This window comes from Oryctolagus cuniculus, chromosome 14 (genome assembly GCF_051225735.1).
Source record: "Oryctolagus cuniculus isolate XC-2025 breed Fujian yellow rabbit chromosome 14, ASM5122573v1, whole genome shotgun sequence".
NCBI lineage: Eukaryota > Metazoa > Chordata > Mammalia > Lagomorpha > Leporidae > Oryctolagus > Oryctolagus cuniculus.
Window position 1 is genome coordinate 4,728,625 of NC_142880.1, and position 18,124 is coordinate 4,746,748.

At 53.9% G+C, this 18,124-nt stretch overlaps 1 protein-coding gene across 1 annotated transcript in view; it reads right to left on the reverse strand.

Moving 5' to 3' along the window:
* The window catches only part of ACOT12 (acyl-CoA thioesterase 12), a 45,022-nt gene extending 38,330 nt beyond the window's left edge, over positions 1-6,692 (reverse strand). Inside the window, exons 1-3 of the mRNA XM_002713909.6 lie at positions 6,370-6,692; positions 5,371-5,440; positions 1,245-1,305 (exon numbers count right to left, since the gene is read on the reverse strand). Coding sequence (XP_002713955.4) covers positions 1,245-1,305; positions 5,371-5,440; positions 6,370-6,499 — 261 coding nt within the window. The 5' untranslated portion in view covers positions 6,500-6,692. The remainder of the gene's footprint in view (positions 1-1,244; positions 1,306-5,370; positions 5,441-6,369) is intronic.
* Positions 6,693-18,124: the final 11,432 nt, after the last annotated feature.

Below are 18,124 nucleotides of genomic sequence, written 5' to 3' on the forward strand. Positions count from 1 at the left end.
GCCTCCCCCACGGGCTAAGCGCCCACCCCCCGCCTCCCCCACGGGCTAATGGCCCACTCGCCGATCACCCACGGGTTAGGGCCCACCCGCCAATCACCCACGGGCTAAGCGCCCACAGCCGCCTCCCCCACGGGCTAAGCGCCCACAGCCGCCTCCCCCACGGGCTAAGCGCCCACAGCCGCCTCACCCATGGGCTAAGGGCCCACCCGCCGATCACCCACGGGCTAAGCGCCCACAGCCGCCTCCCCCACGGGCTAGGGCCCACCCGCCAGCTGGGTGAGTGCCACGTCTGCGCCCCCCGCAGAGTTAACATGGGGAGTCACGCGCCGCACTCCCCTCAGCGGACAGAAGAAGGCCAGCGGCAGCGGCGAGCCTCCGGGGCGAGCTCGGCTGTGACGGCAGCTGAAACGGGGCTGGCTCTCGGGGCCACGTAGACACCCGCAGAAATGAAAACGCTCAGTGGGCATCTAGCTTTGAAAAAACCCAAGGCGTTTGCACTGCAGTGAGGCCAGCATCAGGGCCACCCCGGCACGTCGGCGGCCCGCCTTCCAGGGACCCGTGTTTCCCCCAGCCTCCAAGATGACGTGTCTGTGGTGACGTCACCCCGCGTGCGTGCGGTACTCGGTCTTGGCGATGCCAGGAAAGCGCACAGAACCCTGCACGTCCTTCGTGTCCACAGATCGAAGGGCTGTCCCCGACCGACCAGCCTACAAGTCAGAGGCGGGGCCAGCAGGTCCTTGCCCCGGGCCTGACCAGCACCGGGGAACACCGTCTTCACCCCCACAGGGGACAGACGACACCTGCTCAGCGTCCCCGACCCCCGCACGGGCACTCTGGCTTTCTCAGGCCATGCGGGAGGGGTGGCGATGGCAGAGTCCAATCGCGGAACAAAAGGACGGAGGTGGTGCCCTTTGCCCTGGCGTGTCCTTCTTGGGGGGACTCCGTCAAGTTCACAGAGAGTGGCTATCAGGAGAAAGCATGCGTGGGTTTCAAAACTTGTTGGTACCAAAATAAATCTATCTTTTAATTCTGTCTTCCATGAGCTTTCAGATGTAAAGATAGTGCATTGCCTCACGTGGCATCTGAGTAGCCGTGTCCAGAACCGGCTCCCTCTGTTCGCCCTGAGCCTGACTACACATTCAAGGGTCTGGCAAAATCCACAGTCACATTAACCGCAGATACCCACCCCAGGGCCCCCGGGGCCTTGGTGAGCAATGAAGAGCTGGCGGAAAGGCGCCTCTTACCTCCATGCTTGTGCTGAACGCTCTAGTGACCTTGGCTTTGATGGTTAGAACTTGTCCAACTCTAGTAAAACAAAACAAACAACTCAGTCATCCTCATTTCAGACCTAATGCAGGCCATTAAGCAGTTCCCCGAAGCATGCCAACAGCACTCATGCATGAATCTGAGGTTAACGATGCCAGGAAGACGGGGCTGACCAAGGGTGTTAGCGGCTGCCTCTACTGGACAGGCAGGGCCTCTGCCGAGGTGGGACTGCACACCCGCTGCCTTCAGATCTGCCGGGGAGGTCAGGACACACAAGCAAGCAAACCTACACATCCAATGTTTACTTCTAAATCTCAGCTAACAAACGGATGGCTAAGCAAATATCCCTGAGAGCACCCAAGCAAACCGATCCACTCACCAAGTCAACACGGCCCTAAATCCCGCTAGATAACCCGCTCGCTGCCCACGGCTGCAGGAACTCTGTAGGCTGAAGCTGTTTCAAAAGCTCTGTGTTCAGGCCCATGCAAGTCACCTCGGGTCCCTTCTTCTTTGCACAAGGTCAGAGCAGGTCCAAGATCAGCCCCTTCAACTTTTCTCCTTTAACTTCAGACGTGAGCTACATTCCCCCGTTCTCATCGCTCACCCATTGCACAAGCAGGCAGTTAGACCTCTGTGTGACCCTGTCTCTGGCTACGCCTGTGCCCTGAGCCCAGCCCCTGGCCCCTGGCTGCTCCACCAGGCACCCTTCCCTCTGTTGTACTTTCCATCTCTACCTTTTTTCAGTCTGTGGAAATGTTCAAGGCTTCTCCCTCCAAACGCCTACCTTTGAAACCTACTATATCTCAAGACTTTAGAAACTTCCTAGGAGGATCCCTGAGCTTCTCCCACACTGAACAGCTGTCTGCTGAGCTGCGACTGGGTCTGCCACTCACTCAGCTCAGCTGTCAGGGGTCGGCGATGAACGAGGCAAGGTGAGGAAGAACTGTTCCACACTGCCGCACACCCTCTCCTGGGCTGTGAGCTTCGCTTCACAGTCGCAGAGCGGCGAGCCGAGGAGGTGGGCACCAGCAGTGCTATTTTCATCGTGGTAGCGAGGCTTGCCCAGGTAGGCGTGCACTACACCCCGCCACAAGGCCATCACCGGCTTGTCTGGAAGGCTGGTGGGACCTGCCAGATGACTGTGCACGGCTTGTTAGCCTGGGCGGGATCTGTCACGCCTGTGGCATTTCAGGCAGGGACACTGGGAGTAAAGGAAGGCACCACATAGATACCCTACAGATTCATACAGATTTAGGACAAAAGTTCCTGCTGGAAATTTGAACAACTCTGTATTTGGGGAATAATTTCATTAATCTTTAGCCTAGACTTCCTAGTTTGGAAGCTGGCAAAACACACACAACAACCCTCCTGAGGGGAAATTTGTGAGTGTCCAATAAAATGTCATGAATTTACAGTCTCACGCAGGATTCTATCTTCTAGGAATTTATCCCCCAAATACCAATGTGCATAAATATTATTTGTGATAGTAAAGCCTGGAAACAGTGCAAATGTTCATCCCGGGGAGCCGGTGAGGGCAGCTACACCGTGAGATGCCACGTCGCTGCATGACAGCGACGGAGACAAGCGAACTGCATCAAGTCTCATCTCTGCTTCCTGCCATGTGCATCCTGGGAGGCGGCAGCGCTGGCTCCAGTCTACAGGGTTCCGGCTACACACGACAGAGACCCACACTGAGCTTCAGGCTGGCCTGGCTCAGCTTCTGCTGCTGGGGCATTTGGGGACCGAGATGGCAGAAGGGAGATCTCTGTCTGTCCTTCAAAGGAACATAATTCTGAAAGTAACAGAAATGAATGATGAGTATTTCCATTAGTGTGTTGAGATTTTCTAGATATACTGTTATATGAAAAAAACCATAAACGCATTGAAGTTTATTTTGTTTTTATTAATTTTGGAGGCAGGGAAAGCGAGTACGTGCTCCCAATGGCTGGGGGGTGAAGCCAGGAGCAGGGAGCTTCCTCCAGGTCTCTGGTGGCAGAGACCAAAGCCATCCTGTGGCTTCCCAGGGTGTGCATTACTGGCAAGAAGCTGGAATCAGGAGTCCAGGCTGGGAGTCACACCAGGCACTGTGACAGCACCTTCACCAGTCTCCTAACCTCCAGCCATACGAACCTTACAGAATTTATTTTTAGTAGGGTATTAACATATTTAAATGTTGGCTTATGGCCGGCACTGCGGCTCACTTGGCTAATCCTCTGCCTGTGGAGCCGGCACTCTGGGTTCTAGTCCCGGTTGGGGTGCCAGAGTCTGTCCCGGTTGCCCCTCTTCCAGTCTAGCTCTCTGTTGTGGCCCAGGAGTGCAGTGGAGGATGGCCCAAGTGCTTGGGCCCTGCACCTGCATGAGAGACCAGGAAAAGCACCTGGCTCCTGGCTTCTAATCGGCGCAGCTCTGGCTGTAGCAGCCATTTGGGGGGTCAACCAACGGAAGGAAGACCTTTCTCTCTGTCTGTCTCTCTCTCTAACTCTGCTTGTCAAAAAAAAATGTTGGCTTACACTTAAAAACATGCAATTGGGCCATAAAAAAAGCATGGTGATTCACAGGAAGAGGGAAGGGCCTGGACAGAAGCTCAATAGCAACCAAATGTTCTAGAGTCAAATGTATGCTGTCCAGCTTTGCTACTGGAAACTGTAAGGGCTTTAAATTATAAAAGAAAATGAAATGAGAATAAAAAGCAATCCCTAAAGAAACAAATGAATGTAACCACATAGGAAGATGGTAGCTTTAACACACAGAGAAGGATGTTTTCAAGTGACTTCAAAATACTCTGATTTGCACAAGTTTGGATGTAGTTCAAGAAGGAGACTAAACTAACCTCTAAGTACTTTCGGTAATAATGTTGCTAGCTGTATTACCAAAATGCTCAGAAAATGATTAATATGTACATGCATACATATTAATTTAAAGTGAATATGTTGCACTGATGTCTTTAAACATTAAGATATTTAGCATACAAATAAAAAATCAAAAAGTTATAAACATAAGATCAAAGAAGTTATGTAAAACTATACAAGGACATATGCTGTATAACAAGGTGTCAGCCAATGCTCATATGTGAGGGTCCTCTTGGGACACCATGGCCGCTGTGGCTTATGTCCCAAAGTCCTGATGTTTGCACAACACAAAAGCACCCACTGATGCATTTCTCAGAACACCCATCGTTAAACAGACACCTAAATTACTGGGTGTAGTAGAAACTTCTAAAAATACATAATTCCTAATTCTGTCCACCGTACAGGTCTAGAAATAATGGCTAGCTCTATGCCCGTGAGAACCTCCCCTGCCCAGACTGTGCCCTGTGTTTCTCTTTTCTGAGAGGAGTCGGGACTCCCTGAAAAGCACCTGGTAGTTAGCCGGGAACATTTGAGATGAGGAATCAAAGGAAACATTAAAGATCTGTACCCTTGAGGTCACGTCCTCACAGCTTAGAAATCAAAATGAAAATGCTCCCGCTACAGGAAGACAGGCAGCGATCGCAAGGATCCAAGCCCACCCACCGGCGTCCACCGAAAGGCAGCAACTGGCACAGCACGACCGAAAGTAAAGGGAAGGGCTCAGGCCTGTCTTCCCTGGGCAAACTTCGCCTTGGGGCAACCCAGTCACTACAACGCGAAGACTGCCTCAGCAGATACAGGCCGGGAAGCAAAGGAAGAAATGGTGGAATTGGCATAGGACATTTTACCAATAATTAACGACACAAGGTGTTAGCCGTGGTCATTAGATATTATTTGCTCTATTTTCATGCATATTTGCAATGTTTGCATTGCATGCCATTAGCTACAGGAAGCACGTAAGTGCTTCTACACATAGAACTTTTTTCCTGACTTCTCATCTTTACATAGCAAATTAGTGGCTCCCAACAACCTGATGGGGGAATTCACCATCCCAGAGATACTTACTGTCATCAGTTATTTTTCTAGTAGATGAAGCAACCATGAAGAACCAGCTTACAGCAATCTTGCTGTGCGTATGACTCAGACGGAGTCAAATGTTACCGTTGTAGTAGCCAGCTTGATCAGCGGCACCGAGTGAGTCATCACAAGGAAGCTGGAAGCCCAGGGGACAGCGGCACCCAGCGGGGGCTCTTACCTAGCCGTCTCCTTAAACTGGATGTCGTCCACTGAGGCCGTGACGCAGGAAACCCCGGCGTGCTTTTCAGCTTCGAAAAAAAGGTCAAAAACGTGCGGCGTTAGTGCCTGTGCTCGACTCATTGAGCGTAAGGGCAAAAGAATAACACGGAACTGGATTTATTTTAGGCGTGCACCGCTCACTCACTCCAGCACTCCCGTGACCACACAGCGCATCTGGCGCCGGAGCAGCTCCTTTGCTTATACATTGTGTTCTACTGCACTGATCACTGTACTTTCCCCTAAACTTTAAATGATACGGCTTTGTGTTTGTTTGTCTTAAATTCAACACCAATACCTAGCATATCTAACTATTTATGGGGTCATTTCAGTAGCCGCTGCAGACTTTAACTATTTGTCAGGTACTATCTTCCTGTTTTAAAAACAAAGCCAAGTGTCCAGCGTTCCAGTAACTGGAAGCTGAATGTATTGAAGCCGCTTGGCCACTGTAAGCAGGGAGCGGCTGTGGGCTACACCTGGGACAGAACATTAATCAGCAGTCCCCGCTAGAGAAGGGAGCAGACACTCCAGACAGCAGGTGTTTTATGCATTCCCCCTGTCAGCTCATTCTGCAGAAAACTGGACCTTCTAGCTTTGCCAGCTGGGAGCCAACTGTTCGTCCAGATACACACCTAACATGAGCTGAGCCCACAGAACATGAGCCGTAGCAGACTCCGTGTGCGTGTGTGGTGGAGAGGGTGGGCTTCTTGCTGTAATATTCCACGAAAGGAAGAGAACTTGGAAGTGTCAGGCTCCCACACCCCCAGTCCCGGTCCCCGGCCCCATCCCTGGCCTTGCATGGCCGGTCCTGGGCCACCGGGCTTGGTCCCCATCCCCCTCCCCCGGTCCGCATCCCCCGGCTCAGCTCGGTCCCTCCATCCTACTTCGCGGACCCTCTCCTGCGGTCGCCACGCCCCCATCCCCCCAGCCGTGCGCCCCGGCCCCTCATCCCCGCGCCTACCCGCCAGGCAGGCAGCAGCATCCACCCACTTGAGCAGCTGCCCAGCGCTCAGCTGGCCGCGGGCGTCGGCGTGAGCGGGCTGGATGGCCTGGCTCATGAGCACCTCGCTCGGCACCGCCGGCCGCTCCATGGCCGCAACATACAGCCCGGCGCACCCGCTAAGCTTGGTTCGGTCCGCACAGGCCCGCCCTGCTCCAAAGGGCGCTGCGCGGACCTGCGCCTCTTGGCCGCCAGGCGCTGCAGAGGGCAGAGGGCAGGGGCCATCGCCGGAAGGGCGACAGGCTCCCTGCAGGGTCGCGGAGCGCGGGCAGCCCTGGGCACACGTGAGCGCGAGTGGGGCGAACAAAGGTGGCCGGAATGGGTCCGCAGAGCCGCACGGGGCACGCCCTGGGTCAGGAAGTGGCCCGAAGCTCAAAATCCACCTCTGATCCCTGGGATGCTAGGCCGGCTGCAAAGCTCACGCTGTTAGGAAATTACTCCCACTGCAGAACACAGGGCAGAGGGGGAGGGGCTGATGCACGGTCCCCCAACTAGAGGAGGGGCGAACCTGCAACTCAGGACAGTGCCACCAAAGCGAGAAGCGCCCGGGGGAGCCCCTTTGTGGGTGCAGAAGGGGCCTGGGGGGTGAGGCAGCTGCCCTGCAGGAGGCTGAAGTGATGGGGGCAGAGGGGTGTGGGGCCACCCAGGGCCCCCAGCCCTGCAGGGCACAGCTCAGGAAACCTGGCTGGCTCCCGCCAGGCCAGTGAGTGGCCAGTGCGTGGTGCTTTCTCATCCGCACTCCGGGCCTGCCAGCCCCCAGCCCCGGGCACCCAAACGGAGATTCTGGACATTTTGCTTCTCTGTTTAAAGACTGTTTCCGAAAGAGGGCTAATAAGGAAACACTGATCTGAGATTTCAGGATCCTCCGGACGCAGGGTTCTGGCCCACATAAGCATATCTAGGAAACAAATGTACTTAGTTAGGCAAGCATGAGGTTTGAGTCTCTTAAAAAAGCTTTTTGAGGGGCCGGCACTGTGGTGCAGTAGGTAAATCCTCCACCTGCGGTGCCAGCATCCCATATGGGCACCCATTTTAGCCCCGGCTGCTCCACTTCCAATCCAGCTCTCTGCTGTGGCCTGGGAAAGCAGTAGAAGATGACCCAAGTCCTTGGGCCCCTTCACCCACGTGGGAGACCTGGAAGAAGCTCCTGGCTCCTGGCTCCTAATCGGCACAGCTCTGGCCGTTGTGGCCATTTGGGGAGTGAACCAGTGGACAGAAGAACTTTCTCTCTGTCTTCCCTCTAGCTGTCTGTAACTCTACCTCTCAAATAAATAAATAAAAATCTTTTTTTTAAAAGCTTTTTGAAACAAACGTTAAAACTTAATCCATGGAGGGGCTGGCACTGTGGCGTGGTGGGTAAAGCTGCAGCCTACAGTGCCGGCATCCCGTATGGGCACCAGTTCATGTCCCGGCTGCTCCACTTCCCATCCAGCTCTCTGCTGTGGCCTGGGAAAGCAGTGGAAGATGCAAGTCCTTGAGTCCCTGCACCCATGTGGGAGACCTGGAAGAAGCTCTTGGCTCCTGGCTTCAGACAGGCACAGCTCCAACCATTGCAGCCAACTGGGGAGTGAACCAGCAGATGGAAGACCTCTCTCTCTCTCTGCCTCTCTGTACCTCTGCCTCTAAAATAAATAAATAAGTTTTTAAAAGTTTATATATAGGTGGCCGGTGCTGTGGCTCAATAGGCTAATCCTCCGCCTTGTGGCACCGGCACATTGGGTTCTAGTCCCGGTCGGGGCGCCGGATTCTGTCCCGGTTGCCCCTCTTCCAGGCCAGCTCTCTGCTGTGGCCAGGGAGTGCAGTGGAGGATGGCCCAAGTCCTTGGGCCCTGCACCCCATGGGAGACCAGGAGAAGCACCTGGCTCCTGGCTTCGGATCAGCGCGGTACACCGGCCGCGGCGGCCATTGGAGGGTGAACCAACAGCAAAAGGAAGAACTTTGTCTCTTTCTCTCTCACTGTCCACTCTGCCTGTCAAAAAAAAAAAAAGTTTATATATAGGTGTAAAGAGGGTAGCCTTCCCACGTGAGGATCTGGAAGGGGACAGCACGCGTGTGTCCACACACGTTTAGAGATGTCTGATCATGAAGCACACAGACACACAAACCACTAAGTGATTCATTTCCTTCTTAGCTCCTGTTTGGCTGTCTTTGGATTATGGTTTCATGTCTTTTGTTGGTTTCACACTGATTTTAACAGCCTCTGCCTGAAACCACCACTCTCGTGTTTTTCTGAATGGGCTCTCTCCTTGCACAATGAAAATGCTCTCTGTGTGTGTGAACACTGCTGTCTCCAGGGTTTCCCCTCTTAAGTTGGAGAAAAAGACCTGCGCTCCCGCGTTTTCCATTTGTGTTTTGAAACAGCTCGTGAAGATGAGAACCTGAAGCCAGCCTGATTTTCCAAGCCATTGCAAGAGCAAGGAAGTGGATCAGAGAGTGTGGACAGGTCCACCATCCCCTGCATAAGCAGAAGTGGGAAGGGAACGGGGCGGTGCAACCTGTCATTCCAGACGTGGGGGATGGAGCGCATGCCCCAGGCAGAGGGCAAAGGGTTTTCTTAGTGAGAACTGACAACAGGGAGGAATGAAGACAACAGATTTCCCCAGCAGAGGCCCTCTGGCGTGAACTTGAGAGCAAGCTTCGTATTCCACAGGAAATGACAGAAGGACCAGTGGGGCACCCACGTGGGGTCCGCAGACCAAGCGCACTGACATCATGGGAGCTTGTGAGAAATGCAGAGTGCCAGGCCCCAGCCAGACCCCCCCTGAAGCAGAATCCGGGCTTGGGATCCTAGGCAGGCTCCTATTTGGGAAGTGCAGCCCCTGCCGCCCCTCCCGGCTCCCTGGGGTCTCACTCTCCCACCTGCATCTCTGATTACTGTAGGCTGCCATGGCTTCTGCTGCCTGTGGGACCACAGCAAGCTCTGGGCAGGACAGCAGGACGCTGCCGGCTTGTATCGGACTGGATGGACCAGGTGCCCAGGCGCCAGGGGCAGGCACGGAGAATGAGAGTCTGACCCTGTCCTGCCCCCGAGAGGCGGTGACTGAGGCACGGGGCCGGGTGTGCAAGGCGTGTCATGCAGACAGGAGCTTTGTCAGCAAGCGTCAGACTGTCTCTCCTTTGCTGCACCAGGTCAGTGCTTCCAAATTCGTAATACAAATGTATGAGGATGCGGCTCCCCGGGCAAACACGGAGCTCCCACACAAACACTCCAGCGGGGGCCTCTGACGCTCCGGCTGTCAGCCTCGCGACTGGAGGGTCTGCTGCACCTTCCCGTCCCTCGGATCCTCCAGCGTCACCCCGACCTCGGGGAACGCGGCCGCTCAGCGCGGACTGCCCCTCCCAGGCCCCCAGCCGCCAGCCCAGGGTTTTCCCGACTGGCCCCAGCTCAGACGGACTCAGGGGAGCCACCTAGCGGTCCCCTGGTCTGTGTGCAGCGCAGAGCTCGGTTTTGCTTGAGCAAAAGCCAAGTGGACAGTGTCCAGGTCTCAATTCCCCGGATGGACGGGGTCCCAGCTTCAAGCCAGGCCGTCCTGGGCTCACTGGGGTCTCCTGGGTGCCACCACATCTCTGCCTGTCCTGAGTGCACTGACTGATTTCACAGACCGAAACCCTCCTGGTCTCAGTGCTGAACTCTGTGTCCTGAGGATCTATATCTGCTGGTACAGCCACAATCAACAGCGGGCCGCACGGACAGCGGTCCCCTCAGATGGCACTGCCCAGTGACACTGTTTGTGGAAGTGCACTGTGTGATGGATGGAAGCTCTCTCTCTCTCTCTCTCTCTGGCTCTACCTCTCTCTGTAACTCTTTTCAAATAAGTAAAATAAATCTTTAAAAAAATGAGGATGTTTTCCCTACTTCATACAGTTGCAATTTGATTAAAATGTAACCAATAATAAACACTATTATTGGGGTGGATTCCATTAATTCTCACAGCCACCATCCAAATACTCTCTTTAGAGAGCTGTGAAATCAACCCCAGGTACTGAGTAAACACTCCTAACAGGCTGCACACCCCCACACTGCATACCCCCATGCTGCATACCCCCACGCTGTATACCCCCACACGGCACACCCCCACACTGTATACCCCCACGCTGCATACCCCCACGCTGCATGTGTGTTTGTCCAGTTCCCATTCGGTAGAGCAGGCAGCTGGAGGAACCTCCCCGAAGCCACACAGCTGGGGAGCGGGAGAGGAGGGTCTGACCCAGAGTGGGGTGTGCCCGATGGGAAGGGCACCCACCTGTCTCACTCCCAAGGCCGCCTGCATTTCTTCATCCTGGACACGTTTATCCAAGCACCTGCTTGGGCCCAGGGACAGTTCTGGGCCTCAGAAGGACCTTGCCTCACTGAGGCCGGCGGCATCATGGTGGAACAGGTCAAGCCTCGCCTACGATGCCAGCCTCCCACATGGGAGCCTGTGTGCGTCCCGGCTGCTCCACTTCCAACCCAGCTCCCTGCTAACGGCCTGGGAAAAGCAGTGAAAGGGAGTCCAAGTGTCTGGGGGCCCTGCCACCCATGGGAGAGACTGGGAGAAGCCCCTGGCTTTGGACTGGCCTTGCCCTGGCTCCTGCAGCCCTCTGGGGGTGTGAACGAGCAGACGGAAAATCTCTCTCTTCCATCTCTCCCTCTCTCTGTAACTCTTTCAAATAAATAAATCTTTATCTTTTAGCAACGCCCTATTTTCCAGGCCAATCACGTGTCCCAGGCTCCCCTTGCACTTTCCTCTGTCCAGCCCTGGAACCAACCAGGTATTGTGCCAGTCGGCGCTCGCTCCTCTGAGTGGACACGGCTAAAGCCAAGGTTACGGTGTGAAGCGTCCCCTTCGCTGCCTGACCCTCACCGTGGGCAGAGCTAGGAAGCGAGCAGTGGCTGGAACGAGGGTCCCCAGAAGACCCACGCAACACGGAAGAACGCGCAAGGTGAGCCCCGCACGCCCTCACCCAGCCACCCAGAGCGGGAGCGATGCCAGGAGCCCTCGGCTGAGCGCCGGACGGACGGGCAGACGGACGTGGGCCGCGCGGGGTCCCGGGCGTGGCTGCCTGGCCGAAGCCGGCCCGGCGCGGTGGGGACGCCGCGTTCCCTGTGGAAAGAGGCATTTCCGCCGCGGAGTCCCCACTGGGTCGGGGTCCTCCCCTGGGTCGGGGTCCCTCTGCCCCGAGGCGACGTCTTCAGGTCTAACCTCAAGGTTGAAACAGTTCCTCAGAGAAGCCTGAAACGGCCCAGAATATTCCTTGTGGCCGCGTGACACTTGCAGTACTGCGCCGGAAGTCCACGGTTTTGCAATACCGAGATGGCCTTTCCCGCCCAAGAGATTCGTTCGTGTACTCCTTGGTTCAGGCCAGGTGTTTAAAACCGTCTCAGATCAACTAGGCCCCGGGCCAGGCGGCAGGTGAAACCCGTTCTCGGAGCGCTCAGGTGCGTAGATGGCCGGTGCCGAGGAGAGGAGGTGCCGTCCCGAGGTCAGGCGCATGGCGTCGCGGGCTGGCCTGCAGGTGGGCATCCCCGCGCAGGTGGCGCCGTACCCGCCCTGCTGCAGGACCCGTGCCCCGCAGGCATCAGGGGCGCTCAGAATCGGCGAGGTTGGGAGACCAGGACTGGGAAGCCCGGGAAACGCTCCGGACGCCATCCGTCCTTGGGCAACCTTGTCACGCGGAAAGGCCCAGGGAAGGGCAGCCACCCGACCAAGGTCAAGCCATTGGCCGGTCTGCCCGGGAGCCCAGGGCTGCGGCAGAGCAGGCTCGGGGAGAGGAGAGATCTGCCCCCTCCATCGCCCCATACAGGGCCCTTAAACAGCGGGCGGAAGTCACTCTCCCTAAGGAAAGGGAGCTGATCAGGTGTGCAGGGTGGAGGCTGGGTGGTGTTCTAGAACTACTGATGAGGGCTCCGGCCCTTGCGTCCAACTGGGGAGTGAACCAGTGGACAAAAGACCTCTCTCTCTCTCTCTCTCTCATCTCTTTCTTTCTCGCTCTCTTTCTCTCTCTCTCTTTCTCTCTCTCTTTCTCTCTTTTATCTCTTTCTCTCTCTCTCTCTTTCTCTTTCTCTCTCTTTTATCTCTTTCTCTCTCTCTCTTTCTTTCTCTTTCTCTCTCTCTCTCTTTCTCTTTCTTTATCTGTGTGTGTGTCTCTCTCTGCCTCTCCTGTATTCTGGATGCGCAAAGTTCTCGTAATAAAGTGGTTATTGTGAGCTGCTGAGTCTAGGGTACTTTGTTAGGCAGAATAGCCCGTAGAAACAGCAGCCAGAAGAGAGACCCAGGACAGAAGACTGTCTCTTGACGGCAGGCTTGTCCCTATAAACAAGAGCCTCGAGCAAGAATCCAATGGAGGCCCACACACCATATGCCCAAGTGCTTCGGATTATAAACCAAGTGAGCAAATTGTTAAATAAAATATGTTCCGCCCTTCCCTCTTAAATAGTGTACATTCATGGTGAGAAAGTAGGCAGTTGGGAAGATAGGAAACACGATGGAGTTTAATTATCATGTGCGTCTGTCCCGCGGGTGGGCTGCTGGGGTTTGGGGGAGTAACTTGCCTCCTGCAGTAGCTCCGTGCCCGCCACATGCCACTGTCACAAACCCTGCCTCGATTCCTGAGGCTCTCCCGTGCCAGGAACTGGACATGGAGAAAAAGAATTGGACATGAGTAAAACAAAAAAGGAGAGAAACAGCAGGAGCAGAGAGGGCGCTGCACCTGCTCCCACCCCGCGGTGGAGCTGTCCAGGTCATTTCTGTCTCTGCTTTCCCCAGCTACACTCGTGCAAATGCTTCCCGCACGTCCAAGCAACCCCCAAAGCTCTGTTAAAATGAGGCACACGGCAGGCAAGGTGTGGGGTCTGGACAGTGTTCCCGGCGCCGTGGATGTCCTGGGGTGGTGCTAGATGGCCCGAGCTGGGGTATATGGGTCCACGGGCTGGGCGGAGCCTACCGTGATACACGGAGCTCCTTCACGCACGGGAACAAGGACAGGGGCTCCTTTGGCTGTGAAGGCACTTTGTTGTCCCACGCAATGGGCAGATTTCGGGGAAGCAGTGATGGGAATCTAACCGCGTGAGGTTCAGCTGCTTCCAACACCACTGGGTAGCGATGGACGGCAGCCCCACGGCTCACGCGGTTCACATTGGGCCGCTGTTCTCATTATCATTCATTCATTCAGGAGTGGGCAAGGCAGACAGCTCTCGCTCTCAGAGCTCATGCTGCAGTGTGGGGAGACCTAAGATAAACACAGCAGCTCATCAGTAGGGTAACCCAACAGAGCAGTGTGTGCTGGGAAGAGAATAAAGCAGCACGTGCGTGATGTGCGCGAGGGGCGGGGGCTTGAGCTCCCCGGGGAAAAAACTGTTTGGGTTGAGAGATGAACAGGAGGCAGCCACGGGCAGCAGTGCCAACCCTGGGCAGCTCAGCTCCCTGGACCCCTTGAGATGAGAGGGGTATGCAGAGCCACGTCTGAAACTTGAACTTGATGGAGGTCTCTGTGACGTTCCTTTGGCCAGCTTGGCTGGGAGACTTTGTGGTGCAACAAATGTGGACTGTGCCTCCGTGTCTTCCAGCACTGCCCTGGTCTGTGCACGGAACATGGCCACGGCTGAGGGGGTGGCCAGGCTGCAGCTGCCTGAATCCCCAAGATGCCTTACAAAAGGCATGAGTGTGCCAGAATTTTTATATCCACTTCTGTTTCTCTCTTAAGTGGCAGTGGAGTAATAAAGCAAAAGAGTCATATGGCTTTGTTCTCTGTGACTGCAGCGACAATTACTGCTATGGGTAGGGTACAAAGTGATTCATGTGCATCACTGCACGTGTTTCTCACACCCTGCGTGGATGGGTGCAGGGCGCTATGAATTCTTCCTGTTCCACAGTTAAGAGCAGAGGCAAAGTGCAGTTGCTGCCCAGAGCCACACAGCGGGAGACGATGGAGCCAGGCACTGAGCTCTCACTCGCGGGTTCTGAGTCCATACAGTGCCTGAGATCAGGACAATAATTTTCTAGATACTTTGTGCTATTTCTACTCTTCATAATACTGTCATTTTTATTTTCATAATTAATCTGAAATTTATTTTGACTTGAGGTTTTAGGTGATTATAATTGTACAAGTTCACCACAGTTTAATGTTTCAAAAAATGAAACTTTATTCTAAAATTTATACAAAATTGCAAACACAGATGCCACTAAAACAGATAAAAGAATTTAGACAATAGAAAGAATGTGATTCTAACCTTTTTAAGGATGGCTCATCAATGAAACTCAATTTAAAGGCTTTTTCTGTTTCCGAACAATTCAACTTAAATACTCATGCATTAGTCCTATCACAGTTCCCCAAACAGTAGATTAAAAAAAACACACACACGTACGGAAAACTGAATTAAGATACAACAGCTATCTGAGAAATCTTCAAAAAGTTAACAGAAAATGTGTCTTAGGAAAAAAGTGTGCCTGGATTTCAATTGTTTTCACCAAAATAAACATATTTTACTTCTGTTTCCCATGGCCTTTTGAAAGGGCCTGTGTTTGTATGTGTGTGTGTGTGTGTGTGTGTACACTATATATTTGATGAATCTGTGCATCAAATTAATAGGATAGTTTAAAACAAATTGGACAATGAAGTAAGGGAAAATGTTCATAACAAACCGTAGACTAACAAGTGCTTTACAAAATCACTGGCAAAGGATCTATTCCAGGGCAGGTGGTTGGCACAAGGGTTAAAGACACTGCTTAGGATGCCTGTGTCCCAAGTTCGAGTGCCTGGGTTCGAGTCCTGGCTCGGCTCCCCATTCCAGCCTCCTGCTAACGCACACCCTGGGAGACAGCAGTGATGGCTCAAGCGGTTGGGTCCCTGCCACCCACATGGGAGACTTGGTTACGCTCCCAGCTTCGGCCTGGTCCCGCCCTAGCTGTTGCGGGCATTTGAGGAGTGAACCAGTGGGTAGGAATCTCTTTCTAAACAAATAAACAGACAAATAAATTTTAAAGGATTCATTTCCAAGACCTCCTAGGCGATCCGGCAGCTGCTTTGTCTTCCTCCACTTCTCCTCCTGCAGAATAACTAAGGGTCTGAGAAAGCTGAGGTTCAGCTATCCAATGGTGTCTTCGGCTTCGGGCACTTTAATGGAGACCTTTTCATGAGACTTGCTTTCCTGTGCCGTCTGTTTTTCTTCCTTTTCTAAGTTCATATTCTAAACCTCTGGGCGCCGAGCCCTCGGGACCGCATCAGCGGTCCGATTACGCCAGCTTCCGCCCCTCATGTGGACACGAAGCATTTTCAGGCTGTTTGACCAAGTGATGAAGAAGAGCAGAACTCTCCTGAGAACAGGACTTCCTGAAAACATCTTGTGTCTGCTGATACCTCCGTTCTCACACAGCCAGCCGTTCGCCAGGCCAGTGCGCGCCAGGAGCACAGCGCTCAGCTCCGGAGCCCCGGGCGCTTCCCCACCCAGCGGGGCGCACAGCCGCTCCATTTCCCGGCAGAGGGCCCGTGCAGTGAGCCACCCTCCTCTCCCTCGCCCCCTCAGCTGCTGGAGCTGAGACCATGGACATTGGTACACTGTTTTGTAGCAGTGGGGATTTGACTCCTAACAGGAGAACTGACTACTGACAGAGGAACGTGAACTTCAAAACAGTGGCCAATGTTCAGAGACGTTAGATCCCTAAACCTGTTATTACAGAAGGAGAAGAAAATTAAACATTTTTCTGCCCATTTCTTGCCATGGATATAATTTCCCACCTATAAGATCATGATGACATCACAGTGTGACAGACAGTATGATTATCAAAATGTGATGGCGTCAAGAAGAAACGCTTTGGCATTCGCATCTGTGGAATGGGCTAGGCAGGGAGCCCGGCAGTAAACAAGGGAGCCAGGAGGCTGCCCGCTGTCTGCCTGCCATAGCCCTGCACCGCTAACACCCATTCGGCACACACACTCTCTCGCCCCGAGCCTGCTCCATCACGCAGAAGACGTGCAGTTCACAAAGCGGAGACTGTCATGGGTGTCTGAAGGGACCAGCAGACGAGGGCCCTGGTGCGGGGACGCGCCGCAGTGACCCACGCATGCGCTCTGAGGAACTGCACCTGCTGCAGCTCAGCGGCGCTTTCTAACGGCCGGACTCCAGGCAGAGAGAGGGCGGGACAGGAACAGGGCGGAGAAGAAAGGCTGTGTGGGCTGCTTGAGCGCAAACACTGGGGCTTGGGGTAGACGAGGAGCATGGACCCAAGGTGAGTCATCCGTGACCTTTTAATAGGGCGCTGTACTTCACGCTGTCAAACGTGGCAGTAGCGTGGATGCCCTCGCCCGCAGCCACGGTAGCTGAAGTGCTACGTGGACTTGGCTTTCGGGTGACTATGTTCTCACCGCGTGTTTTTTTTGTTTGTTTGTTTGTTTTCTTCATAGTGTTCCAAAAAAAGGTAAAACCCTGTTCGTGCCAGGGCCTAAGCTAGTCCTTATGGAATAATGTAGATGTACACATTAATGTTAATGTACACATTAACCCTGTATGCTAAGAGCTACTGTGAGCCTGCATTAGCTCTTCAATAATTCCACAGAGTACCTTAACCATCGGATTAACTGCGGATACTAGAGGTAATATGACAGAGGAAAACTTACACTCACAAATAAGTGAATTTCTTCCTGCACACACAAGTCAGATTTTGGGGAACCAAGATCACGTGCGACTGGGTAACTCGTTTCTGTACTGTCTGGAAGAGCGCTTCCTGGGCTGTTACCCCTTGCTTGCCTTTGTTCCTTTTTGGAAGCTGCTATGCCGTCCCCCCTTGTGAATTCACCGTCTTTGGTCTCACGCGTGGCGTGAGAATGCGTCCTTGTGACTCACGCCGCCTGTAATGGCGAGCTTTTCTTGACTGGTAGGCTGGCTTTAAAGGGAAACAAGCTTGGTTCACTCACAGAGGTGCAGGCTGCCCCGGGCCCCTCCGGGCTCTGTCTCTCGGTGACAGGCCACCTCCGGCTGGCGGACTCCCAAGGCAGCTCAGAGTCTCACCGGGCCAAAGGCAGGGAGGTGTGAGCCTGCCTACAGGTGTGGTGTCCACCACCTGGACTCGGTCACCGGGGCACGTCCCGAACGGCCTAATTGGATCTAGAAACTTCCCGGGGCCGCCCTGGGAACACCAGTCCTGTCGCTCTCACCTCTTGACACCATGGACATTGGACCTCGGGGACTGGACCCTTGTATGAGCTCCAGGCGGACAAGTCGTATTCATATGAAGCAGAAGTGCCCAGCTCCGGCTGGGGACGCCAACAGACCTCTCCACGGCAGCAGAGGAGCCGGCTGGGCGAGCCACGGGCTTCCCTGGCCCTGCAGCCACACTTCTCTTCTGACCCCTCCCTGCTGGGTGGGACACAAAGGTCAAGGTTCCCCCAGACACGGACTCTGCTTTGCAGTTCTGTTTGTCTCAGAAACCTCCTCCGAACCCAGTTCTCTCACAATTCTGTCTCAGTATTTTGAAAAATTAAAAAATATGTACTCTTTGAATGGGAACACATGGATAAAAATCTGTAGCCCAGTAACTTAGTAACCAATGTCCTGAGCTCCAACACATTCTGAATTTTGATTATTATTCCTTAAACAAAAGGGAAAAATCTCAACTCCATGTGTGACACACGAAAGCATTTACTTGGAAGAGTTTGAAAGCTGAAATACATCAATAAAACACTGCACACACGCATGCGCTCTCTCCACAGCCAAAATTATTGAGGAATTTTTTGCAACTCT